Source organism: Thalassophryne amazonica, chromosome 19 (assembly GCF_902500255.1).
Source record: "Thalassophryne amazonica chromosome 19, fThaAma1.1, whole genome shotgun sequence".
Lineage (NCBI taxonomy): Eukaryota > Metazoa > Chordata > Actinopteri > Batrachoidiformes > Batrachoididae > Thalassophryne > Thalassophryne amazonica.
The window spans coordinates 65375365-65396361 of record NC_047121.1 but is presented as its reverse complement, the minus strand read 5'-3'; the positions used below and the strand labels follow the sequence as shown (position 1 = coordinate 65396361).

The 20997-nt window shown below is 42.4% G+C and overlaps 1 protein-coding gene across 1 annotated transcript; it reads right to left on the bottom strand.

The window, feature by feature from the left end:
- Positions 1-1402: 1402 nt before the first annotated feature.
- exoc5 (exocyst complex component 5) lies at positions 1403-20963 on the bottom strand. The gene is made up of 18 exons (XM_034194797.1): positions 20937-20963; positions 19052-19146; positions 17243-17390; positions 16966-17160; positions 15560-15624; positions 15301-15329; positions 15094-15203; positions 14955-14999; positions 12685-12825; positions 12499-12581; positions 12206-12415; positions 11984-12131; positions 11766-11874; positions 10806-10926; positions 10610-10696; positions 10398-10506; positions 10028-10243; positions 1403-2466 (listed from the first exon to the last, which is right to left on the bottom strand). The coding sequence occupies exons 1-18, from the start codon at positions 20961-20963 to the stop codon at positions 2278-2280; spliced, it is 2127 nt and encodes a 708-aa protein (XP_034050688.1). The 3' UTR covers positions 1403-2277.
- Positions 20964-20997: the final 34 nt, after the last annotated feature.

Below are 20997 nucleotides of genomic sequence, written 5' to 3'. Positions count from 1 at the left end.
ATCGCTTTTCTGCCCAAATACCACACAACTCATACTACTTCACACTGCTCTACAACTTTGTACCACTGACTTTCCTGCTCCACTCCCATGTAATACCTTAGTCCTATGCCTGAATTTCATGAAGATCCTGCATGATAATAGCGCACATTACTCAGTGGATACAAAGCTGGTCTGCCAGTTTGGAGACCTGGGTTCAAATCCTGCTTGAGCTACCTACATCCTTGGACAAAAGACTTCATCTGCATTGTCCCAGTCCACCCAGCTGTAAATGTGTAGTGGTTTTGGCAGGGGAAGTAACTTTTGTTGGACTGGCGTTCCATCCCAGGGGGAGTTGTAGACTCTCATCCGATTCATGCTAACAAATCCAGATAAACTCAGACACCAATGGGCCTCAGGGCCTATATTAGACTTACTGGGTGATAATGGAGTCTGACTGGTCAAAGACAGAGGAAACGGACTCAGCGCGAGGAGCAACGAACAGTGTTGGACTGTCCAACCTCAACCACGTCTCCTTGTGTCCTGACGACCCTGTTTCTGTATGTGCTGTCGTCTTATGTCTGAATGTGTACGTGAGAGCTGCTCAAACTGACGAGTATGAGAGGACAGTCTTATCCAGCTCTCCAGTGTTGACAGTATTACTAATCCCCTCCACCTGCTCAAACACCCACCCAAAAAACACATCCCCTCCCCTCTTCCATGCGCTTGTGCCGGGTGTCCCAGGGGCGAGCCTGCGCCTCTGCTGCCGTCTCCACACCGGTTATCGTCACCAGCCGGGCCTCGCTCCCCAACCCCTTCCTGTGCTGCGCACATTAATCGCCGCAAAAACAAATAGTTTTCAAATGTTTGGAAAAGACCCACTGTTTGCATCGGGGCCTAACAAAATAATTTTTACAAGCTATCCAGTTGTGATTAGGGCTGCGAGAATTGAATTTATGTGGCATTGATAATATTAATATTAGCCTAATTAATTATGTTGTTTGAGCTTGCACAGCACTATGTGTACCTTCTACACAACACTAACCAGCCGGAGCTGGAACTGAGCTCTCAGGCGTCTCTATCTCCCCGGCTCTCCGCAGTCCATGACTGCTGCACACAATTCATCAGCTTGTAGATATCTAATCCCCTCTGCTTCTGCTCACTTGCTGAAGTCTAAGAAAGAACTTTACTCTGATGGTAAGAATTCCAATGAATACTTGATGAGCTCCGCAGAGAAAGCAAGACTGTTTGGCTCACTTTGAAAGTGACATTAACAGAGACAACTGATGGTGTTTATGAAGGATGGGGATAAAATGAAACACATTTTACTGAGTCACTAATTAAGGTCAACAGCAGTGCGGTGGGAGCAGCTTTGTTCAGCACACTTTCAGGTGGCAGGGAAACAATCCGCCATCTTTTCTTTTCTTTTTTTAAGTGTGTACTACATTAACTGAATGTCCAATAAGCTCTGTGTGAAGCAGCCCTCTCCGGTTTGATTCATCCTTTCAGTGTGCCCTGACCCGGAAACGCTGCAGGACTAGGCTCGGGATTGTGTGTGCCGCTGGATGAGCAAAGTGTTGATTTGTGCAATTACAGTGACACACTCAGTGACCCATCGCAACAGTCATCTGACCCCAAATAGGACCACCCAAATCTCCAGAGAGGTTCTCAGACCTGTTTATAGTTCACGTCGCACTTGTCTGTAGTGGTCTCTTGACCTCTTTCCTGTAGTCAGAGGTCATAGGTTAGCGAGGTGGTCATATGCCTCTCCACTAGACAGAGCCCTGTCACGTGCTTGGTGGAGCCATGGCCGTTGGGTCCTCTGCAGTTCATCACGAAGGGAATCCACTCCCATTTAAACAGTAAGACGGAGGGCCTGATGTCTCCCTTTACAGCAGTCCAAGAGTCTTTTCATGTGCACAAGTGCATCCGCAGAATTTATAGTTTTTGGCACAATCAAAAACAAAACAAATATTAACACATACTCGTACACACAAAAAAGTGCCCATTTAATGATAATGTTGTGGACAGGTGATGGATTAGTACTTAAAAAAAAAAAAATCTAAATCTTATGCAATTAGACATTTTAATGCCTTCAGTTCAGAGAAATCAATTAGGGGGTAAAATTCAAACATCCCACATTAATGGAGCAGCGGCCTTTACCTCAACAACGCACTTCAGGGAGGCTGGAGCCAGACATACCGTCTACTGAGGACAGATTCATTCTCTGAAGCAGGGATCATCTCCAAGTGTGAGGGACAGGGTTCTTGGATGGAGGACAGCAAGGCGTTTGATCATTCATTAACTGAAGTGTCGGCCCAGTCTGGCAGCACGGTAGTCGGCTCTTAGCTGGACGAAAGCGTGCAGGAGGTTCCGGTCCAGATTGGTGAGCTGTTCTCCTGAACACACCTGCTTGAGGTTGTCAGGGGCAACGACCAGGAGGTTACAAAGGGCGTGGAGTGTGTCAAAGAGCTGTAAGACCAGGGGGACCTGTGGGAAAAGGAGACATTGTAAAAATGCACTCGTCTTTCAGGTTCCTGATGCACACAGGCTACATGATGGGGGAACATTTTGTGATAGATGGGGCTTTGTTTTTGCCTGCATCTGATTGCTACCTCCACAGTTTGGCTGTAGAGGTCTTTATGACATCATGAGGCAGGGAGAGATTCAAGTCAAAATTTACTTTCACCTCAATATAGATCAGATCAAAATCAGCCAAAACAAGAACAATCTGAGATTTCTGACATCCGCCAAGGATTGATGAGGACTCAAAATAACAGATATGTGATTCACATCATGACCCGGACTTTACCTGGATGCAGATTCCACAACACAATGCAATAACTGCATACGGATCCAGAATGGTCCGACTGATCAAGATATTGCAATGTGATATTTAAGTCACAAGCTGAAACAAAACAGTATCTTCCTGATCTTGGTTTTACATCGTGATGTCGTATCCGTGAAGTAGTTTTGACGTAATCCTTAAAATTCTACAAAGTGAAATCCTGATCCAGATTCTGGATTAGGATTTCACTAACACCAATGTGTGGTGAAAATCTGTTAAGTAGTTTTGATATAATCCTCAAAATATGACAAAGTGAAGCATACAAATTGAAAACCTGATCCAGAATCCAGATCTGGATCACCTCCAAAATTTAATGGAGTCTTCCATGGCCTAATATCTATCTGTGGTAAAAATTTCTTCAAAATCCGTGCAGTAGTATTGACGTAATCCTGCGAACAGATAAATAAACACCAATGATTTTATTACGTCCTTCAAGGACATAATGAAACGAACTATTCTGTGATGCAAAAACCATTAGTTTTGGTCAGGTACGGTCGAGGGCATGGGTCACTAACCCTGCTGTCCTGCATGCATCCCACTGATAATTAACTGAGTCAGGTGTGCCCAACCAGCCCAGAGCTGGGAAACACCAGACTTGACTAATCAGCTGCGGTTGCAGGAGGTACACATGGAAAACATGCAGCACAGGTGTCCTCCAGGTGTAAGTAAATGCATGTTTGTTGCAGTTCCCAACCCACTAAACTGCCCTGGATCATGATATACGAGGTCTGTTAGAAAAGTATCCGACCTTTTTATTTTTTGCAAAAACCATATGGATTTGAATCACGTGTGATTGCATCAGCCAAGCTTGAACCTTCGTGCGCATGCGTGAGTTTTTTCACGCCTGTCGGTTGCGTCATTCGCCTGTGAGCAGGCTTTGTGTGAGCACTGGTCCACCCCTCTCGTCGGATTTTTATTGCGAATAAATGTCTGAACAATTTGGAGCTTTGCTGCATCAATTTTTTCCAGAAACTGTGAGAGACCTCCAGGTGGACACCATTCGGAAAATTCAGATGGCTTTCAGGGACGATTTTATGGGGATTACACAGATTAAGGAGTGCTCCAGCCGGTTTAAAGACTGCCCACAGCGTCTGAGAGCGAGCACCGATCGACAGGCTGAAACCCCGCTGAAACAACCAGATCATTTCCAACGTGAAGGCTTTGTTGATCCGGGACGTCGTCTGACTTCCACAAAAATGGCAGAAGACGTGGACATCAAGACTTTTTCAGCACATTTCACTGTTACAGGAGTTTTTTCATGGAAAGAGAAGTGGAGGGATGCGCCACGGAGCCGCTCATGGCGCGGGACAAAAGCACCTCCGTGTTGGTCTCACAGGACGGCTTTCAGACGGCGGTCGGTGGCTTTTCAGTCGTGTGACTATCCAAGAAATTGTGGATGAGCTGGACATGCCAGAACATGTCCTGTGAGGCTTCGTCACGGCGTTGCTTTGCGCCATGTGGCTCCACCGCGATCAATCAATCAATCAACTTTTTTCTTATATAGCGCCAAATCACAACAAACAGTTGCCCCAAGGCGCTCCACAATGCAAGGCAAGGCCATACAATAATTATGAAAAACCCCAACGGTCAAAACGACCCCCTATGAGCAAGCACTTGGCCACAGTGGGAAGGAAAAACTCCCTTTTAACAGGAAGAAACCTCCAGCAGAACCAGGCTCAGGGAGGGGCAGTCTTCTGCTGAGACTGGTTGGGGCTGAGGGAAAGAACCAGGAAAAAGAGATCGATCACTAATGATTAAATGCAGAGTGATGCATACGGAGCAAAAAGAGAAAGAAACAGTGCATCATGGGAACCCCCCCACAGTCTACGTCTAAAGCAACATAACCAAGGGATGGTCCAGGGTCACCCGATCCAGCCCTAACTATAAGCCTTAGCGAAAAGGAAAGTTTTAAGCCTAATCTTAAAAGTAGAGAGGGTATCTGTCTCCCTGATCTGAATTGGGAGCTGGTTCCACAGGAGAGGAGCCTGAAAGCTGAAGGCTCTGCCTCCCATTCTACTCTTACAAACCCTAGGAACTACAAGTAAGCCCGCAGTCTGAGAGCGAAGCGCTCTAATGGGGTAATATGGTACTACGAGGTCCCTAAGATAAGATGGGACCTGATTATTCAAAACCTTATAAGTAAGAAGAAGAATTTTAAATTCTATTCTAGCATTAACAGGAAGCCAATGAAGGGAGGCCAACACGGGTGAGATATACTCTCTCCTGCTAGTCCCCGTCAGTACTCTAGCTGCAGCATTCTGAACCAACTGAAGGCTTTTTAGGGAACTTTTAGGACAACCTGATAATAATGAATTACAATAGTCCAGCCTAGAGGAAATAAATGCATGAATTAGTTTTTCAGCATCACTCTGAGACAAGACCTTTCTGATTTTAGAGATATTGCGTAAATGCAAAAAGGCAGTCCTACATATTTGTTTAATATGCGCTTTGAATGACATATCCTGATCAAAAATAACTCCAAGATTTCTCACAGTATTACTAGAGATCAGGGAAATGCCATCCAGAGTAACGATCTGGTTAGACACCATGCTTCTAAGATTTGTGGGGCCAAGTACAATAACTTCAGTTTTATCTGAGTTTAAAAGCAGGAAATTAGAGGTCATCCATGTCTTTATGTCTGTAAGACAATCCTGCAGTTTAGCTAATTGGTGTGTATCCTCTGGCTTCATGGATAGATAAAGCTGGGTATCATCTGCGTAACAATGAAAATTTAAGCAATACCGTCTAATAATGCTGCCCAAGGGAAGCATGTATAAAGTGAATAAAATTGGTCCTAGCACAGAACCTTGTGGAACTCCATAATTAACTTTAGTCTGTGAAGAAGATTCCCCATTTACATGAACAAACTGTAATCTATTAGACAAATATGATTCAAACCACTGCAGCGCAATGCCTTTAATACCTATGACATGCTCTAATCTCTGTAATAAAATTTTATGGTCAACAGTATCAAAAGCAGCACTGAGGTCCAACAGAACAAGCACAGAGATAAGTCCACTGTCCGAAGCCATAAGAAGATCATTTGTAACCTTCACTAATGCTGTTTCTGTACTATGATGAATTCTAAAACCTGACTGAAACTCTTCAAATAGACCATTCCTCTGCAGGTGATCAGTTAGCTGTTTTACAACTACCCTCTCAAGAATCTTTGAGAGAAAAGGAAGGTTGGAGATTGGCCTATAATTAGCTAAGATAGCTGGGTCAAGTGATGGCTTTTTAAGTAATGGTTTAATTACTGCCACCTTAAAGGCCTGTGGTACATAACCAACTAACAAAGATAGATTGATCATATTTAAGATTGAAGCATTAAATAATGGTAGGACTTCCTTGAGCAGCCTGGCAGGAATGGGGTCTAATAAGCATGTTGATGGTTTGGATGAAGTAACTAATGAAAATAACTCAGACAGAACAATCGGAGAGAAAGAGTCTAACCAAATACCGGCATCACTGAAAGCAGCCAAAGATAACGATACATCTTTGGGATGGTTATGAGTAATTTTTTCTCTAATAGTCAAAATTTTGTTAGCAAAGAAAGTCATGAAGTCATTACTAGTTAAAGTTAATGGAATACTCAGCTCAATAGAGCTCTGACTCTTTGTCAGCCTGGCTACAGTGCTGAAAAGAAACCTGGGGTTGTTCTTATTTTCTTCAATTAGTGATGAGTAGAAAGATGTCCTAGCTTCACGAAGGGCTTTCTTATAGAGCAACAAACTCTTTTTCCAGGCTAAGTGAAGATCTTCTAAATTAGTGAGACGCCATTTCCTCTCCAACTTACGGGTTATCTGCTTTAAGCTACGAGTTTGTGAGTTATACCACGGAGTCAGACACTTCTGATTTAAAGCTCTCTTTTTCAGAGGAGCTACAGCATCCAAAGTTGTCTTCAATGAGGATGTAAAACTATTGACAAGATACTCTAACTCCCTTACAGAGTTTAGGTAGCTACTCTGCTCTGTGTTGGTATATGACATTAGAGAACATAAAGAAGGAATCATATCCTTAAACCTAGTTACAGCGCTTTCTGAAAGACTTCTAGTGTAATGAAACTTATTCCCCACTGCAGGGTAGTCCATCAGGGTAAATGTAAATGTTATTAAAAAATGATCAGACAAAAGGGAGTTTTCAGGGAATACTGTTAAGTCTTCTATTTCCATACCATAAGTCAGAACAAGATCTAACATATGATTAAAGTGGTGGGTGGACTCATTTACTTTTTGAGCAAAGCCGATAGAGTCTAATAATAGATTAAATGCAGTGTTGAGGCTGTCATTCTCAGCATCTGTGTGGATGTTAAAATCGCCCACTATAATTATCTTATCTGAGCTAAGCACTAAGTCAGACAAAAGGTCTGAAAATTCACAGAGAAACTCACAGTAACGACCAGGTGGACGATAGATAATAACAAATAAAACTGGTTTTTGGGACTTCCAATTTGGATGGACAAGACTAAGAGACAAGCTTTCAAATGAATTAAAGCTCTGTCTAGGTTTTTGATTAATTAATAAGCTGGAATGGAAGATTGCTGCTAATCCTCCGCCCCGGCCCGTGCTACGAGCATTCTGACAGTTAGTGTGACTCGGGGGTGTTGACTCATTTAAACTAACATATTCATCCTGCTGTAACCAAGTTTCTGTTAGGCAGAATAAATCAATACGTTGATCAATTATTATATCATTTACCAACAGGGACTTAGAAGAAAGAGACCTAATGTTTAATAGACCACATTTAACTGTTTTAGTCTGTGGTGCAATTGAAGGTGCTATATTATTTTTTCTTTTGAATTTTTATGCTTAAATAGATTTTTGCTAGTTATTGGTGGTCTGGGAGCAGGCACCGTCTCTACGGGGATGGGGTAATAAGGGGATGGCAGGGGGAGAGAAGCTGCAGAGAGGTGTATAAGACCACAGCTCTGCCTCCTGGTCCCAACGCTAGACAGTCACAGTTTGGAGGATCCCAAAAAATTGGCCAGATTTCTAGAAATGAGAGCTGCTCCCTCTAAAGTGGGATGGATGCCGTCTCTCCTAACAAGACCAGGTTTTCCCCAGAAGCTTTGCCAATTATCAATGAAGCCCACCTCATTTTTTGGACACCACTCAGACAGCCAGCAATTCAAGGAGAACATGCGGCTAAACATGTCACTCCCGGTCTGATTGGGGAGGGGCCCAGAGAAAACAACAGAGTCCGACATTGTTTTTGCAAAGTTACACACCGATTCAATGTTAATTTTAGTGACCTCCGATTGGCGTAACCGAGTGTCATTACTGCCGACGTGAATTACAATCTTACCAAATTTACGCTTAGCCTTAGCCAGCAATTTCAAATGTCCTTCGATGTCGCCTGCTCTGGCCCCCGGAAGACAATTGACAATGGTTGCTGGTGTCGCTAACTTCACATTTCTCAAAACAGAGTCGCCAATAACCAGAGTTTGATCCTCGGCGAGTGTATCGTCGAGTGGGGAAAAACGGTTAGAGATGTGAACGGGTTGACGGTGTACACGGGGCTTCTGTTTAGGGCTACGCTTCCTCCTCACAGTCACCCAGTCAGCCTGCCTTCCCGACTGCACGGGGTCTGCCAGGGGGGAACTAACGGCGGCTAAGCTACCTTGGTCCGCACCAACTACAGGGGCCTGGCTAGCTGTAGAATTTTCCACGGTGCGGAGCCGAGCCTCCAATTCGCCCAGCCTGGCCTCCAAAGCTACGAATAAGCTGCACTTATTACAAGTACCGTTACTGCTAAAAGAGGCCGAGGAATAACTACACATTTCACACCCAGAGCAGAAAAGTACGGGAGAGACAGGAGAAGCCGCCATGCTAAAACGGCTAAGAGCTAGTAGCTACGCTAAGCTAGCGGATTCCCAAACAGGGAATCCGACACTAGACAGGCTGTGGAGCAGCACAGGTAACGCACGACAACAGTGCTAAAATAAAATAAAAATCCACTAGACATGCGATGCGCAGAATTCCTCCGCACGTCTGTCTCAATGTGGCGAAAAACTGCAGATGTCCATGTCTTCCGCAATTCCTGTGGAAGTCAGACGACGTCCCGGATCAACACAGCGTCCAGTTTAGAAATGAACGGCACATTCCACTGTTACAGTAGTTTTTGTCATGGAAAGAGGAGCAGAGGAATTCTGTGCGTCGCGGTGGAGCTGCATGGCGCAAAGCAACACCGTGACGAAGCCTCACAGGACATGTTCTGGCATGTCCAGCTCATGCACAATTTCTCGGATAGTCACACAACTGAAAAGCCACCGAAAGCCATCTCAAAGCCGCCCTGTGAGACCAACACGGAGGTGGTTTTGTCCCGCGCCATGAGCGGCTCCGTGGCGCATCCCTCCGCTTCTCTTTCCATGAAAAAAACTCCTGTAACAGACATTTATTCGCAATAAAAATCCGACGAGAGGGGTGGACCACTGCTCACAGGTGAATGACAAGTGTGATAAAACTCACGCATGTGCACGATGGTTCAAGCTTGGCTGATGCAATCACACGTGATTCAAATCCATATGGTTTTTGCAAAAAATAAAAAGGTCGGATACTTTTCTAACAGACCTCGTAGATCTATCATACAACCAAAAGTGTGCAATCTCTCCACTACATGTCTTGAAAACCCATTTGTTCTTGACTTGTAGTCTGCACAGACAAGGAGCAGTCAGGTGATGTCCCCCTCCTTTGTTCAGGTCACAAACTGGCTTTCAGTCAGTGAGGATCTATAGAAGGTATATCTGCCAACAAGGATGGCACCTCCAGGCACTGTAAAAACCATTCACCCACTTTGAAACCACATGAGGATGGAGACTGGTGTGGTGCTAAATGTCACATACTCTTCAGGATGTGGGAACATGCAACTGGGTTCACACACTCCTCAACTTGATCTCTGAATCAGTTACTAATGAACTGATTATCACAAACACTGTAAAACGTTTCAGCCTAAGTTGAACCAGAAACTCTGCAAAACCTAATAGAGCCAAAGCTTTAGAAAATACAAGATCTGAGTGATATTCTCTTCTACACTTCTTGATAAATTCAAATACTCATACTCCTGCAGCCTGTGTTGTGTATTCAGAGGGTGAAATTAAAGGATTAGAGAATGCACCAGATAGTCAGAGGGAAGAAAAAAGAAACCACAAGAGTGTGGTTCTGGCCTGTGACCAGCGTGACCTGGACCTAAACACGCCCCGCTCACCTTGAAGTCCTTGGCGCATCGTCGGTACTCAGCCACATCGCAGATGGCCAGCATGCCTCCCATTGAGCTGTAACTGTACTGCTGTAGGTGCTCATGGATGAGCCGGTGGAAACGGACACCCAGCTCCGTCAGCACTGTGTCCACATTCTTCCCGTCCATGGACTTCCGCACGTGCTCCACCTGTCGACTGATGTAGGAACATACCTTGGAGCAGGCCTGCGGCAGTGAGAGGTGAAGGGAAGTAAGAATTGGAAAAAAATGAATAATCGCTGACTGTGTACGTGTTTATTATCTTGAGTTTAATCTAAGAACAACAAACTGATCTTTTGTTTTGCAGGGGAAACTGTGACAGATGCCTTACAGTTCTTACCGTGGTGTACTGGATCATGACGTTGTTCTCATCCTCGGGCCTGAAATCAGTCTTCTTCTGCTCTGTTGTCAAAATGTGCTTCATTTGACCCACCATACAGTTTAATGTTCTGTGTGGCCGGAAAAAAAAGTGTCTTTTTCTTTGTGCACAATTAAAGTTATTATTTATTCTCAGGGACAGAAAAAAAAACAAAACAAAAAAAAAAACCGCACCTGTCAATTCCTGTGTCCAGTTTTACTTCCATTTGCTCAATCACCTCCTTCTTCTTGTGCAGACACTCGGCCAACTTTGGAGACGAGCTGAAGGCACATGTGAAAGAACGATACTATCAATTAAAACGTTTGCCCTTCATTTAAACACACACGTACTGGTTACAGGACACATATTAAATTTTTGACCTTTACTGACCTTATAAGTGGCATGAGATGGTCATTGAACTGTTTGTCAAATAAGTGGAAAATTGAGTTTGCCTGCTGAACCACATCCAGAAAGTACAGGTTGGCGTTCTTAGCATCTGATGAGGGGATAGCTGCAGAACAAAAACAAACAAACAAACAAACACACAAACAAAAAGGGTGCAAATAAATTATGGGAACGGCAGTATTTAGATGATGCAGGATGGAGCTCAAGAATCAAGAACATGGACAGACAGGATTACTTCCACTGTAGCTGTGTGAAAATATGATGAAGATGCTGCAGATACATGTTTCAATAAAGATAACTTACACTTCAACATTCTTTTAAAAATCACCAGCTGTTGGAAAAAAAAGCTGATGACATGAGAGCTACAACAGTTAATTATAATTTGACCATTAAATTAATCTCCAACTATTTTGAAGATGCATTAATCATTGATCCTGGAGGTCAGGTGCACTGTATTGTTTCCATAGCTACCTGCTGTCGCCACATCTGATTAGTCAAGTCTGTATTGCTGTATAGGCTGGCTATGATATTCAGCAACTTCTAGGGAATCTTGAGAACAGTCAGAATAGCCCAGAGAGCAGCCCGATCAACTGAACTGAACGCTTTGCAAAAATCACTGTAAGCTGCAAAGAAGCACTGCTGATGTTTGTTGTGTGATGTTCAGTGTTGCGGAACTTTATTTTGTAACTGCAAGAAAAGCAGCTGAAAATGTTCCTGAAGAAGTTAAACGCTCAGTTTTCGTCTTAGTAAAACTAGGCTACATCATCATATGAATAATGATGAAAATCACTTTGACCTTTCGACCTCACAAAAGCAAAAGACTTCTTTTTGTGTCCTTTCAAAATGATCCATCACAGCTGTGTGTGTGGGTTTACTTAATATAATGTGAGTGTAATACACATACACACAAAAATAAGAGGTTATGGCTATAGAAGCTGGGTGTACCTGAGAGTCCGATCTCTAGCGCGTAATCGATGTGATCCACACACAGGTGGTCAACCAGTAGCAGGAAGATTGAGAAGGCGTTCTTCGGCAGGTCAGATGGATCTGAAAGCTGAGCCACCCCAAACACACACAAATTGACAAGTGCAGTGTGTTCATTTCAGCACATTTCTGTGAAAACAGAGATACACTACATTCCCCACAATCTGCTGGAGGTTCACCTTGTGACATCGTTCAAAAGCATGGCGTGTCTCCTGTAACAGGTTGACCACCAGCTCTGGTGACAGGAACGTCTCCCCATGGGTGTCAATGCAGGGACCTAGGGGAAGGTTGGTGCGCTGTCTGATGCGCTCCTTCAGATCTTGGATACTGCAGAAGGACACAGATACACGTCAATAAAAAGCCATGCTAATGTGGAAACAAAGTGAGGTCTATCATCTTACCTGCCAGTACCAATGGAGCGTTTCTGGTGATTCTTGGAGTCATAGTAACGCTGTAGGATCATTGCACCTCGAGTGCGAAGGTATTCTCTCTCCATGTCAATGTAACTTTCCAGGTATGAGGAAAAAATGGTCTTTATCAACTTGGACAAGAAAGTGTGCTTGTCAGAACCCAAGTTAAACTCAGTCAGTTTGCCAGCCAGTGCTGTGGTCCTGCAAAAGCACAAATTAATTAATTAAATTAAAGATTGCTGTGTGAAATAAGAGTACACGAAAAGAGCAAACCAATTTATTACTTTGTGTAAAGGTCGTAGAGGTTCTTAAGGTACTGTTCCACATCAGAGTGTCGAGTCCCATCCAGTTTTTCTCGAACGTGGGCCTGCAGGCAGAAATCCAGTCAAACACAACATGACAGACTGCTGAAATCTGAAGAGCAAAGCAAACAAGAAGAAGCTGTAAAAAAATAAATAAATAAAAAATACCTGTAGTTTGTTCTCAAAGATATTCTGGATGAGTTTGGTCATAACGGTTTCTGGGCTGCTGAAGACCTCGCCCACCTGTATGTTGACCTTTTGGCAGAGGATTGCAGTGTCCTCAAACACATCATTCCTCATGTAGGCGCCCTAAGGAAACCATCAAACTTACACTTACACTCGACAGCTGTAACGTGCCACAGGGTGTACTGGAAATTATTTTTCTCGAGAATTCACAGAAAAATGTGCAAAGAACCTTCTAGACATAAAAGTGTTTTACAGTCAAGTATTTAGACAGTTACAGGGTTTTTGTAATTTTACAACACCACTGCAATGGAGATGAAGTGAAACTATCATGATGTGCTTGCAGTGCAGACATTGAGCTTTAATTCAAGGGACTGAACAACAGTATCAGATCAACTATTTAGGAATTACAGCGTTATTTCGCACAGTACCTTCATTTTCAGGGCCCATAAGTAATTGGAAAAACTAACTATTCTAAATATCTATATATTAAAAGCAAAGTGACCTCTGTGTACGTGTGTATGTAACTTCAATCATGGACAAACTGGGGAGAGCTGACATTTTCCGTTTGGTATGCTTATGTATTTTGGGTCAAGGATGAACGCCGTGAAAATGGAACGTTCATGGGACTAATATTTTTGGAGAAATTAGGGATATTAGGTAACTACAGCGAACCATTAATCAGTCCCTGATAACCAGACAGGCTCTGAAAAAAAGGAAATATCTCAACCTTGCCAGCTGTAAAACACGACAACTAAACAAAATTATTCATAAAACATTCTCATTTTAATTTCCTGCACTTTCAGTTTAAATCGTTATAGAAACTTTGCATAATGTCTTACCACCCTTGAAAAATGTCAGCTACCTATTTTATAAACACTACCCAATCTACAACCCGTGGATCCCCACGGACAACGTGTTAGTATGTATTATTTCAACATGTTCACAAGTAATTTTCTTTAGACAAGTCAGTGGATAGATGCATGAACATGTCTTGGATGTGTTGGATTTCAGTTACAGCAAGCATTAAGCAATACATGTATGTAAATCTGTCTGGTGTAGGCAGTTCTCAAAAACTGAGTGGCTGTGCAAGAAGGAGACTAGCGAGGGAAGCCACCAAGACACCCATAGCAACTCTGAGAAACTCACAGAACTCACAGAAACTGTGCATAGTAGAACTTTTGTCTGTTACATCACCAAGCACAGCTTTGTGGAGTGGAACCGAGGACTTTCATACAAGAAAACAGATGAAATCTCGGCTTAACATTCCTGTATGCTTTTTGTCAAACTGTCTCCCCCCACCACCACCCAAAAAAGTCCTTTGTAAATTCACTTTGTGTGCATGCTCAAAAAATGGGGAGTGTGTTCTGTACCCTTTCTGTGTGTGGAAAAACAGGGCTGGTTTCAATTTATGGAGAAAAATACACCTGTATACCTGATTTTGGTCTGCACACAGAAAGGTTAAACTCTGTACAGAACAAACTCCTATTTTTCACGTATGCGCAAATGCCGAGTTTACAAATCTGGTACGCGGGTCATCTCAGTACATGACACCAGTCCAGCATGAAGCTGCAGAAGTGGTGATGCAACAGAAAAAAAGTTTCATTATGCACAATTTCAGCAATCACAGCATTTTAACAATTAATGTAGAGTTGGATTTTTTATTTTTATTTTAATAAACTGTTTGATTAGAAGGCACAGAGAGAAGGAGTGGCAAGCTTACCAATTAAAGCAGCAGGCACAGAATAAGGTTTGTTTGAAACTTGAGAATGGGGTGGGGGTTGAGTTACATCACAACCTACACCACTGTGGCGGTATTTTTGCAACACTGTGGTATTTTTGACTTCATTTGGGGCAGAAGAGTACTTTTGTTTCATTTGGGTCAAAGGGTTATTTTTGGCTTCATGTAGAGCAGTGGGCTACTTTAGGCTTTATTTGGGTCAATGGGGTACTTTGGGCTTCATTTGGAGCAGTGGGGTATTTCTGGTTTATTTGGGACAGTGGGGTATTTTTTTTGCTTTATTTGGGGCAGAAGGCTATTGTTTGGACAAGAAATTTCCTGCCCGTTTTCGAGACACCTGGTGATTTATATTATTCGGTATAAATGTTTATAATAGGAACCCTGTAACATCAACACAATTTTCAATGAAATGCAGACATGTCTGCATCAAAATTTGCAAGATGAGCAGGAGAAAAAAGGATAAACACTAAATCTGGAGATATCAATGGCCCTTACAGAACATTTATGTACTCACCTCCTGACACTGCTTGATGTAGACGTCCACACAGTGCGCATAACCCTTTTAAACAAAACAATTTTCCATCAGCACCAGGAGAGGGACTGCAGAAAACACGACACTCAGGGCGACAACGTAATGACAGATGAGAGGTCACCTTGAAATGTAGTAGAACTGCCGCCACTTCCCGCATACGGCCGATTTCACCCCTGCGTTGGGCAGCGGTGAACTCTTGGATTAACTGCCGCTCCAAATCATGGTACTTGCCTTGAGAGGAAAAGCAGATAAAATACAAAGAAATACACACATTACAATTTGTGGTTTACTTTGTTTGCCTTCAGAATGAACTACTCTGCACACTCACTTGCAATTTTTGCCTTGACATCTGCAAATCTGTCACAGAAAAACAGATTTAACAACCATTAACAAGGTAATTACAAAATATTACCCCCACATTTTAAATATATGTCAGTTTTATTTCCACAAACTCTCATTATACTACAGAATTCTCTTTATATGTGGTGAGCTTAACCCCGAGAGGAACATACAGCATCACTAATACACCACCTCCTCGTGTTTGACAGCGCTCTTGTCTAAAGCTGCCTCTAGGACGCCTGACTCACCTGTCGAACGGCAGCTCCTGGGCAATGAGATGCAGCTTTTGAATGATATCAGCAGCCTCCTTAATCTGAAGGGGAGAGAGTGAAGAAAAGAGGGAGTAAGAGAAAGATGATGGGGTAGGGGGAGCAAGGTGGTCATCCACACAGGAAGTGGACAGGCCGGCAGGGGACTTGGGGGATCAACATCTTAGAGCAGCCCTCCTCCTCCTCATGTTGAACAGGTTGCTGATAACAGACAAGCTGCGCTCACCTGAGCACCGGCAGCAGCAGTACTGACTTAGCGGCATATCCAACTCTTTATTGGCAAGCCTTTTCTGAATGGACTGTAATCCCGCAGGAGTCTAAATCGCCTTCAATAATCTGTCCGGCCAGGGATATCTGTCTCAAAAAGGGGCCCCTGTCGAGAACACCTCCCTCCCCTCCACTCCTGACATACACACTGGCTGAAAAAAGCTTCAGACCTACGAAAGGCCCGCCGTCCGCAACTCCTCTGTTCCCGCAGATGCCTGCCTCAGCTAACATCATTACTCTGCTCCCGTGAGGAGGATCCAGCCTTTCTGCTCAGCGAAGGTTTTCTAAGTATCAGTCCCCCAGCTAAGATTAGCTAAATCCCATGTAAGTAATGTAGCCGTCTCCCTGCAGTCAGGGTTTAGCAGCACTTGTCTCCACGCTGGCGGCCCAGCCCTCCCTTTCAGAAGGATTAGCAAAGCCATCCCCCTTCAGCTATTCACTTGCAGCTTTCCTCTTTCCTCCTCGTCTAGAGGTATGCTCAAGAAAAAGGAATCTGGCCAGATATTTCCGCGTGTCTCTCCAGAAACCGAGTCCCATCTTGAGCGATCGCCTGTGGGGATTGACCCCCCAGACCTGCACTCGTTGCTCTGCATCCGCTAACGATGGTCCCCACGAACAGGAACTACCGTAAAGCAGCTCAAGCCCGCTGCTGTCGCAAACCTTTACAGTGCTCACTCATCGAGCATCAACAAAGTCTGAGTGTAGGTAGGAACTAAAGGTCACGCGTGTGTTTCATTTACACGCCTGCATGTTACCACCGCCCTTACACGTCCCATCATGCCACAAGCTTTTTACGCAACAAAGCCAACGACCAACCACTGGTGGAAAATTCTCGCTCCTAGACAACCTGCTCTAAATGCAATTAGGGTTGATGTGAGCATGTTGACATCCATGTTAGTCAATCAGCCAGCTATTGTCAGACACCAAATGACACTTTAATAATCTAAATTAGCTGAGGGATCCAACTAAAGGGATAAATGTGACAAATTAATGTGGATGCTTTACCTCATAATCCTGTTCATTCTCACCTCCAGCAATACTGCAGCAGGGAGGCTCATCAATGGTTGTGCACGCCCCCCCAGTGAAGTGAATGGAAGGCACATGTTCTGCAGACTCACCCTTTCGGGGTTATGGAAAACATCACTGCGCAGATCTCCATCCAGGAACTCATTGAAGTAGGTCATCAGACGCTGAGCTTCCACAGCCCTCTGACGAGGTGTGTTGACGCCTTCTAGTTGATCGCCAAGGTGACAAACTTTGGTTGCTACATAGCTGATGTGGTCATCGAGCTCCTGGAAATGCTGGAAGGCCACCTGAATTGAGGAGCGAGAAATTAAAGTAAACCAAATGCACTCAGGACGTGTGCCTTCACTGACCTTTGATCGTACGATTCACCTGATTGCTTCTCTGAAGGTCGTGCACTTTGTGAGCAAATTCCTTAGCCTCGCGGTGACACTGATGCTCAAGCTTCTCCACCTTCCTCTGGATCCTTTCATCTAGTTGTTTCAGGTCTTCTATGTGCTTCTCAAACTCTTCCAACAGCCTGGCAGAGAAGACAGGTTTGGAGATCCAGAACTTCACAAAACAACAGAGATTTGCAGCAAACAGGGCGTTATGGGAGACGTGAAGGTTAAATCTGTCCCACTGACCTAACAGTAATAGTTTGGAAATAGTGCTGGATGTTTAATTACAGGGTCCCCAGAGTTAAGAAGCTCTGTAAACTAGCAGCTTCGTCAGCTGCATTTTAAGTGCCATCAGGACAGCAAAGCAAATGTTCTAAGTCAGCAGCACATTTCACAGAGTAGGAAACATCCCAAAATGATGAGTTTATAATCTCTCCACTAATTCTCTCAGCACTGGCTACAGCTTAAAGACATCTCCCATCCCTTCCCAATAGACACTCGTTCCCGGGATGGTGACTCACAGTGCGGTGGCCTCCTAAGATATGTTGCCTCCGACTCCTTGCTAAGAACTCCCAAGGACGTGGTGGCGACAGTTTTATGGAAGAAATAGATAAGGAAGGACAGATCTACAGTACATACAACATTTCTGCTTATATGAAATTGCTTGGTACCCAAGAGTAAACATAATAACAAGCAAAAACATTTCTTAAATATATTTACATCCAGTTTCCCCCCCCCTTACCCAACTCTTCGTCTCCATTAGCTTTGATGAGTTTTACTATATGAACTAACTCAGTTACTTATTATATCTAAGATTAAGAGAACTGGTGACTGCTTAAAAATTACAACTATTAATAGTTCTGTTTTGGAAATTTTTAATCTTGACACAACAGACACCTCCAGAGACTTACCAACAATCAATGTATTAATAATGAAATACAATTTTGGAAGCTGTGATGTACATCTGCAAACTCAGTGCACATTCAGAAAGATGTTTTCTGTTTTTAGTACCACCGTACTTTTTATATTGGGGACTCAATCATGAGAGAGTATCAAGTCATGTCAAGGCTCCACGTTGCTATGGAAATGCCCAAATATGATGCGCTGTTAGTAGATATGCATGAAATAGGTTCATTTAATCCCATGTGACAAATGACACGGGCACAGTCATTATGAGTGTCCAGAGAGGCATTCAAAGCGCCTACTTCTTCAACACTGTAGCTCATCATCCATCCATCAGTTCTCTTTCTGAATATATACAGTTTGGTTTAATGCTGAAGACAGCTGCATGGTAGTCTCTAGTACAGAGGATACATTAGCCTCATATGTGAGCACCATTCATATATGTCACATAGCCATCCTGCAACATTATGATTAATTAACTAAAATGATCAAAAATACCCTTTCTTAGATTATTCAGCAATATAATAATTAACTCCTGGCCCCAAAGCTATGTCTGAGTTGTTACCAAAAGTCCCACTCACAACCATTAACACTTCCACTGTTTCATAATGGTTGTTCCAAAACCTTTCAAATAATCCTGCAATCAATCAGATACACAAACCAAACAATAACATCTATGCTAGACGTAGTAAATGAATTTATTATGCAAGACATCAAAGTCCCAACAATGTATGGCAAGTAGCTTCATATCCACCTAATAGCATTACAAATTCATGTTAAAATTAAGATTATAGCATTTTGGGATTTTGAAGGCGTACAAAGCATTTTTAATCACCCACATTGGGGAATGGTGATATATATATATATACTTGAAAATTAAATGACTTCTCTCCAGTACCTTTTGGGGTCAAATGTCTCAGCCCCTCCTTTGGATCCTCCTCCAGGAGTCCTCCATACCAACCTTTCAATGTAGTCATCTGCATTAAAGGGCTCCTTGGGAAGAGCAAATAAACAGAGATACAAGTGTAAGGATGACCACCTCAGACAAACAATTATGTGCATTATAGAAATATTCAACAATTAACTGACTAGTACATTAAATTCCAAACAATGCTCCTCACAACTATGCAAGAAATATGAAGATGCCACAGTGGAGTGATGTCTCTGTGATACACTGCAAGACGTAGGCCTGCACGATATAAGTAAAAATCTAGAATGTGTGATATCACTGTGCAGTATTGCAATGAAGATATGACTTGCAACAAATAAACAAGTACTCATGAACCAATGTAATTTATGGCTCTTCCACTTCCCCTGATGGTACCACAGTTTAACTGAAAACACAAATGTTAAAGGAAGCTCGGCTTCCCACTGTCAAAACACTGAGGATCACATCTTACCTCATGGAGTGTACAAATGTAATTATTTTCCTTATTCAGTGTGCCTTATTATTGTTACGCTGAAAACCCTAATAGATGATTAATAGATTCTGTCAACAGAACCTGAAATGTAAATTATTTTGATGATAATTTATTAAAGCCATATCAAAAACTAACTCCAAATTCTTAACATAATCCAGCTTCTAAAATATGAAGATTTGTTTGTTTTCTATTTTAAAATAAACTGTTAGAACCAGTTCCACAGCAAGTCCAAAAACGTTTTATGTGTGTTTAAAAGTGGCTGAATAACCTTATCATATTTTGTTAGAGATTAACCAAAAATAAAATTTCTTACATGGACTTTCATCTGTTTAACCTCAAAATAATCTGGTTTAAACTATTTTAAAACCAAATATAAACCAGTTTAAGTGTTGTTACTACACTTCAATTAGGGTTTAAACTAGGAATGAGCCAACAATACTGACTACGACTTGTTTTACATATACATATGCACATGTAAATGTATGTGTGTGTGCGCGCATGTGTGTGAGACATAATTGCAACATTTGCATCTTTATCACCCATTTCTAATCACATCAACAACTGCAGTAGTTAAAAAAATGAAAAAAGAAAAGTGGTTTCCACGTGCACAATATAACAGCTATAACTACCACATAAGTGATTATTAGTGATAACTGTCACAGTGATAAAATACAAACAAGATTTCACTGAATTGTAATAAGAATATCTAGCATTTTAGTGTGGCTTAATGAAAATTAATCACATTACATACAACATTAAATGTCATTCATTACTGTATGGGAGAATACTGATTTCTGATAGCTGTCTGCTGACAGAACGCATAACACACCAGAATTAATCTGATAAAAAGGTCTAGAGCAAGCTACTGCTAAATTCAGCCAGGTTAACTGTAAAATCCTGATTTAATAAGATCTATAGCTTTTGTGAAATACACCTCTGAATTGCATCAACTGATTTATGACAACAAAAACTGAACAGGTTGTACTGGATATTGAAAAATTGCATCTTAATATTTTCTGATATTACAGACTAAACAATTATCTGACTGATCTTAAAAGTATGAATGAATGAAAGCAGCAATACTGAATCACATCACTATTGGACTGAATATACCCTGAAAAAACAAATATTAAATAATAAAAAAATAAACCATAATCAAATAGGCATTTTTTGTTGATTTAAAAAAATCTATACATCAATAAACATGACATTAAAAGAGGATTTGAGTACAGACAACAAAGAAGCAGTATTAGTCCACTTTTACTTTTCACTGTCAGAACAGGGAGGAGGAACAAGAACAAAGTCAAGCTAATGCTAGCCGCAGTTAGCTACCCAGCTAGCACTGCGGTGCAAACGTTTTACCTCAAACTGCTGCGGATTCACCGCCATGGTCACAACTCGCAGCAGAATATAATTCAGGGGA

Excerpts from the sequence above, each read along its gene's own strand:
- exoc5 (XM_034194797.1), bottom strand. The coding sequence starts at position 20,963 with ATGGCGGTGAATCCGCAGCAGTTTGAG. Across the intron at positions 12,826-14,954 it reads ACATCAAGCAGTGTCAGGAG|GGCGCCTACATGAGGAATGA; the intron begins GTGAGTACATAA and ends TGGTTTCCTTAG. Across the intron at positions 11,875-11,983 it reads CTTTTGAACGATGTCACAAG|CTTTCAGATCCATCTGACCT; the intron begins GTGAACCTCCAG and ends GGGGTGGCTCAG.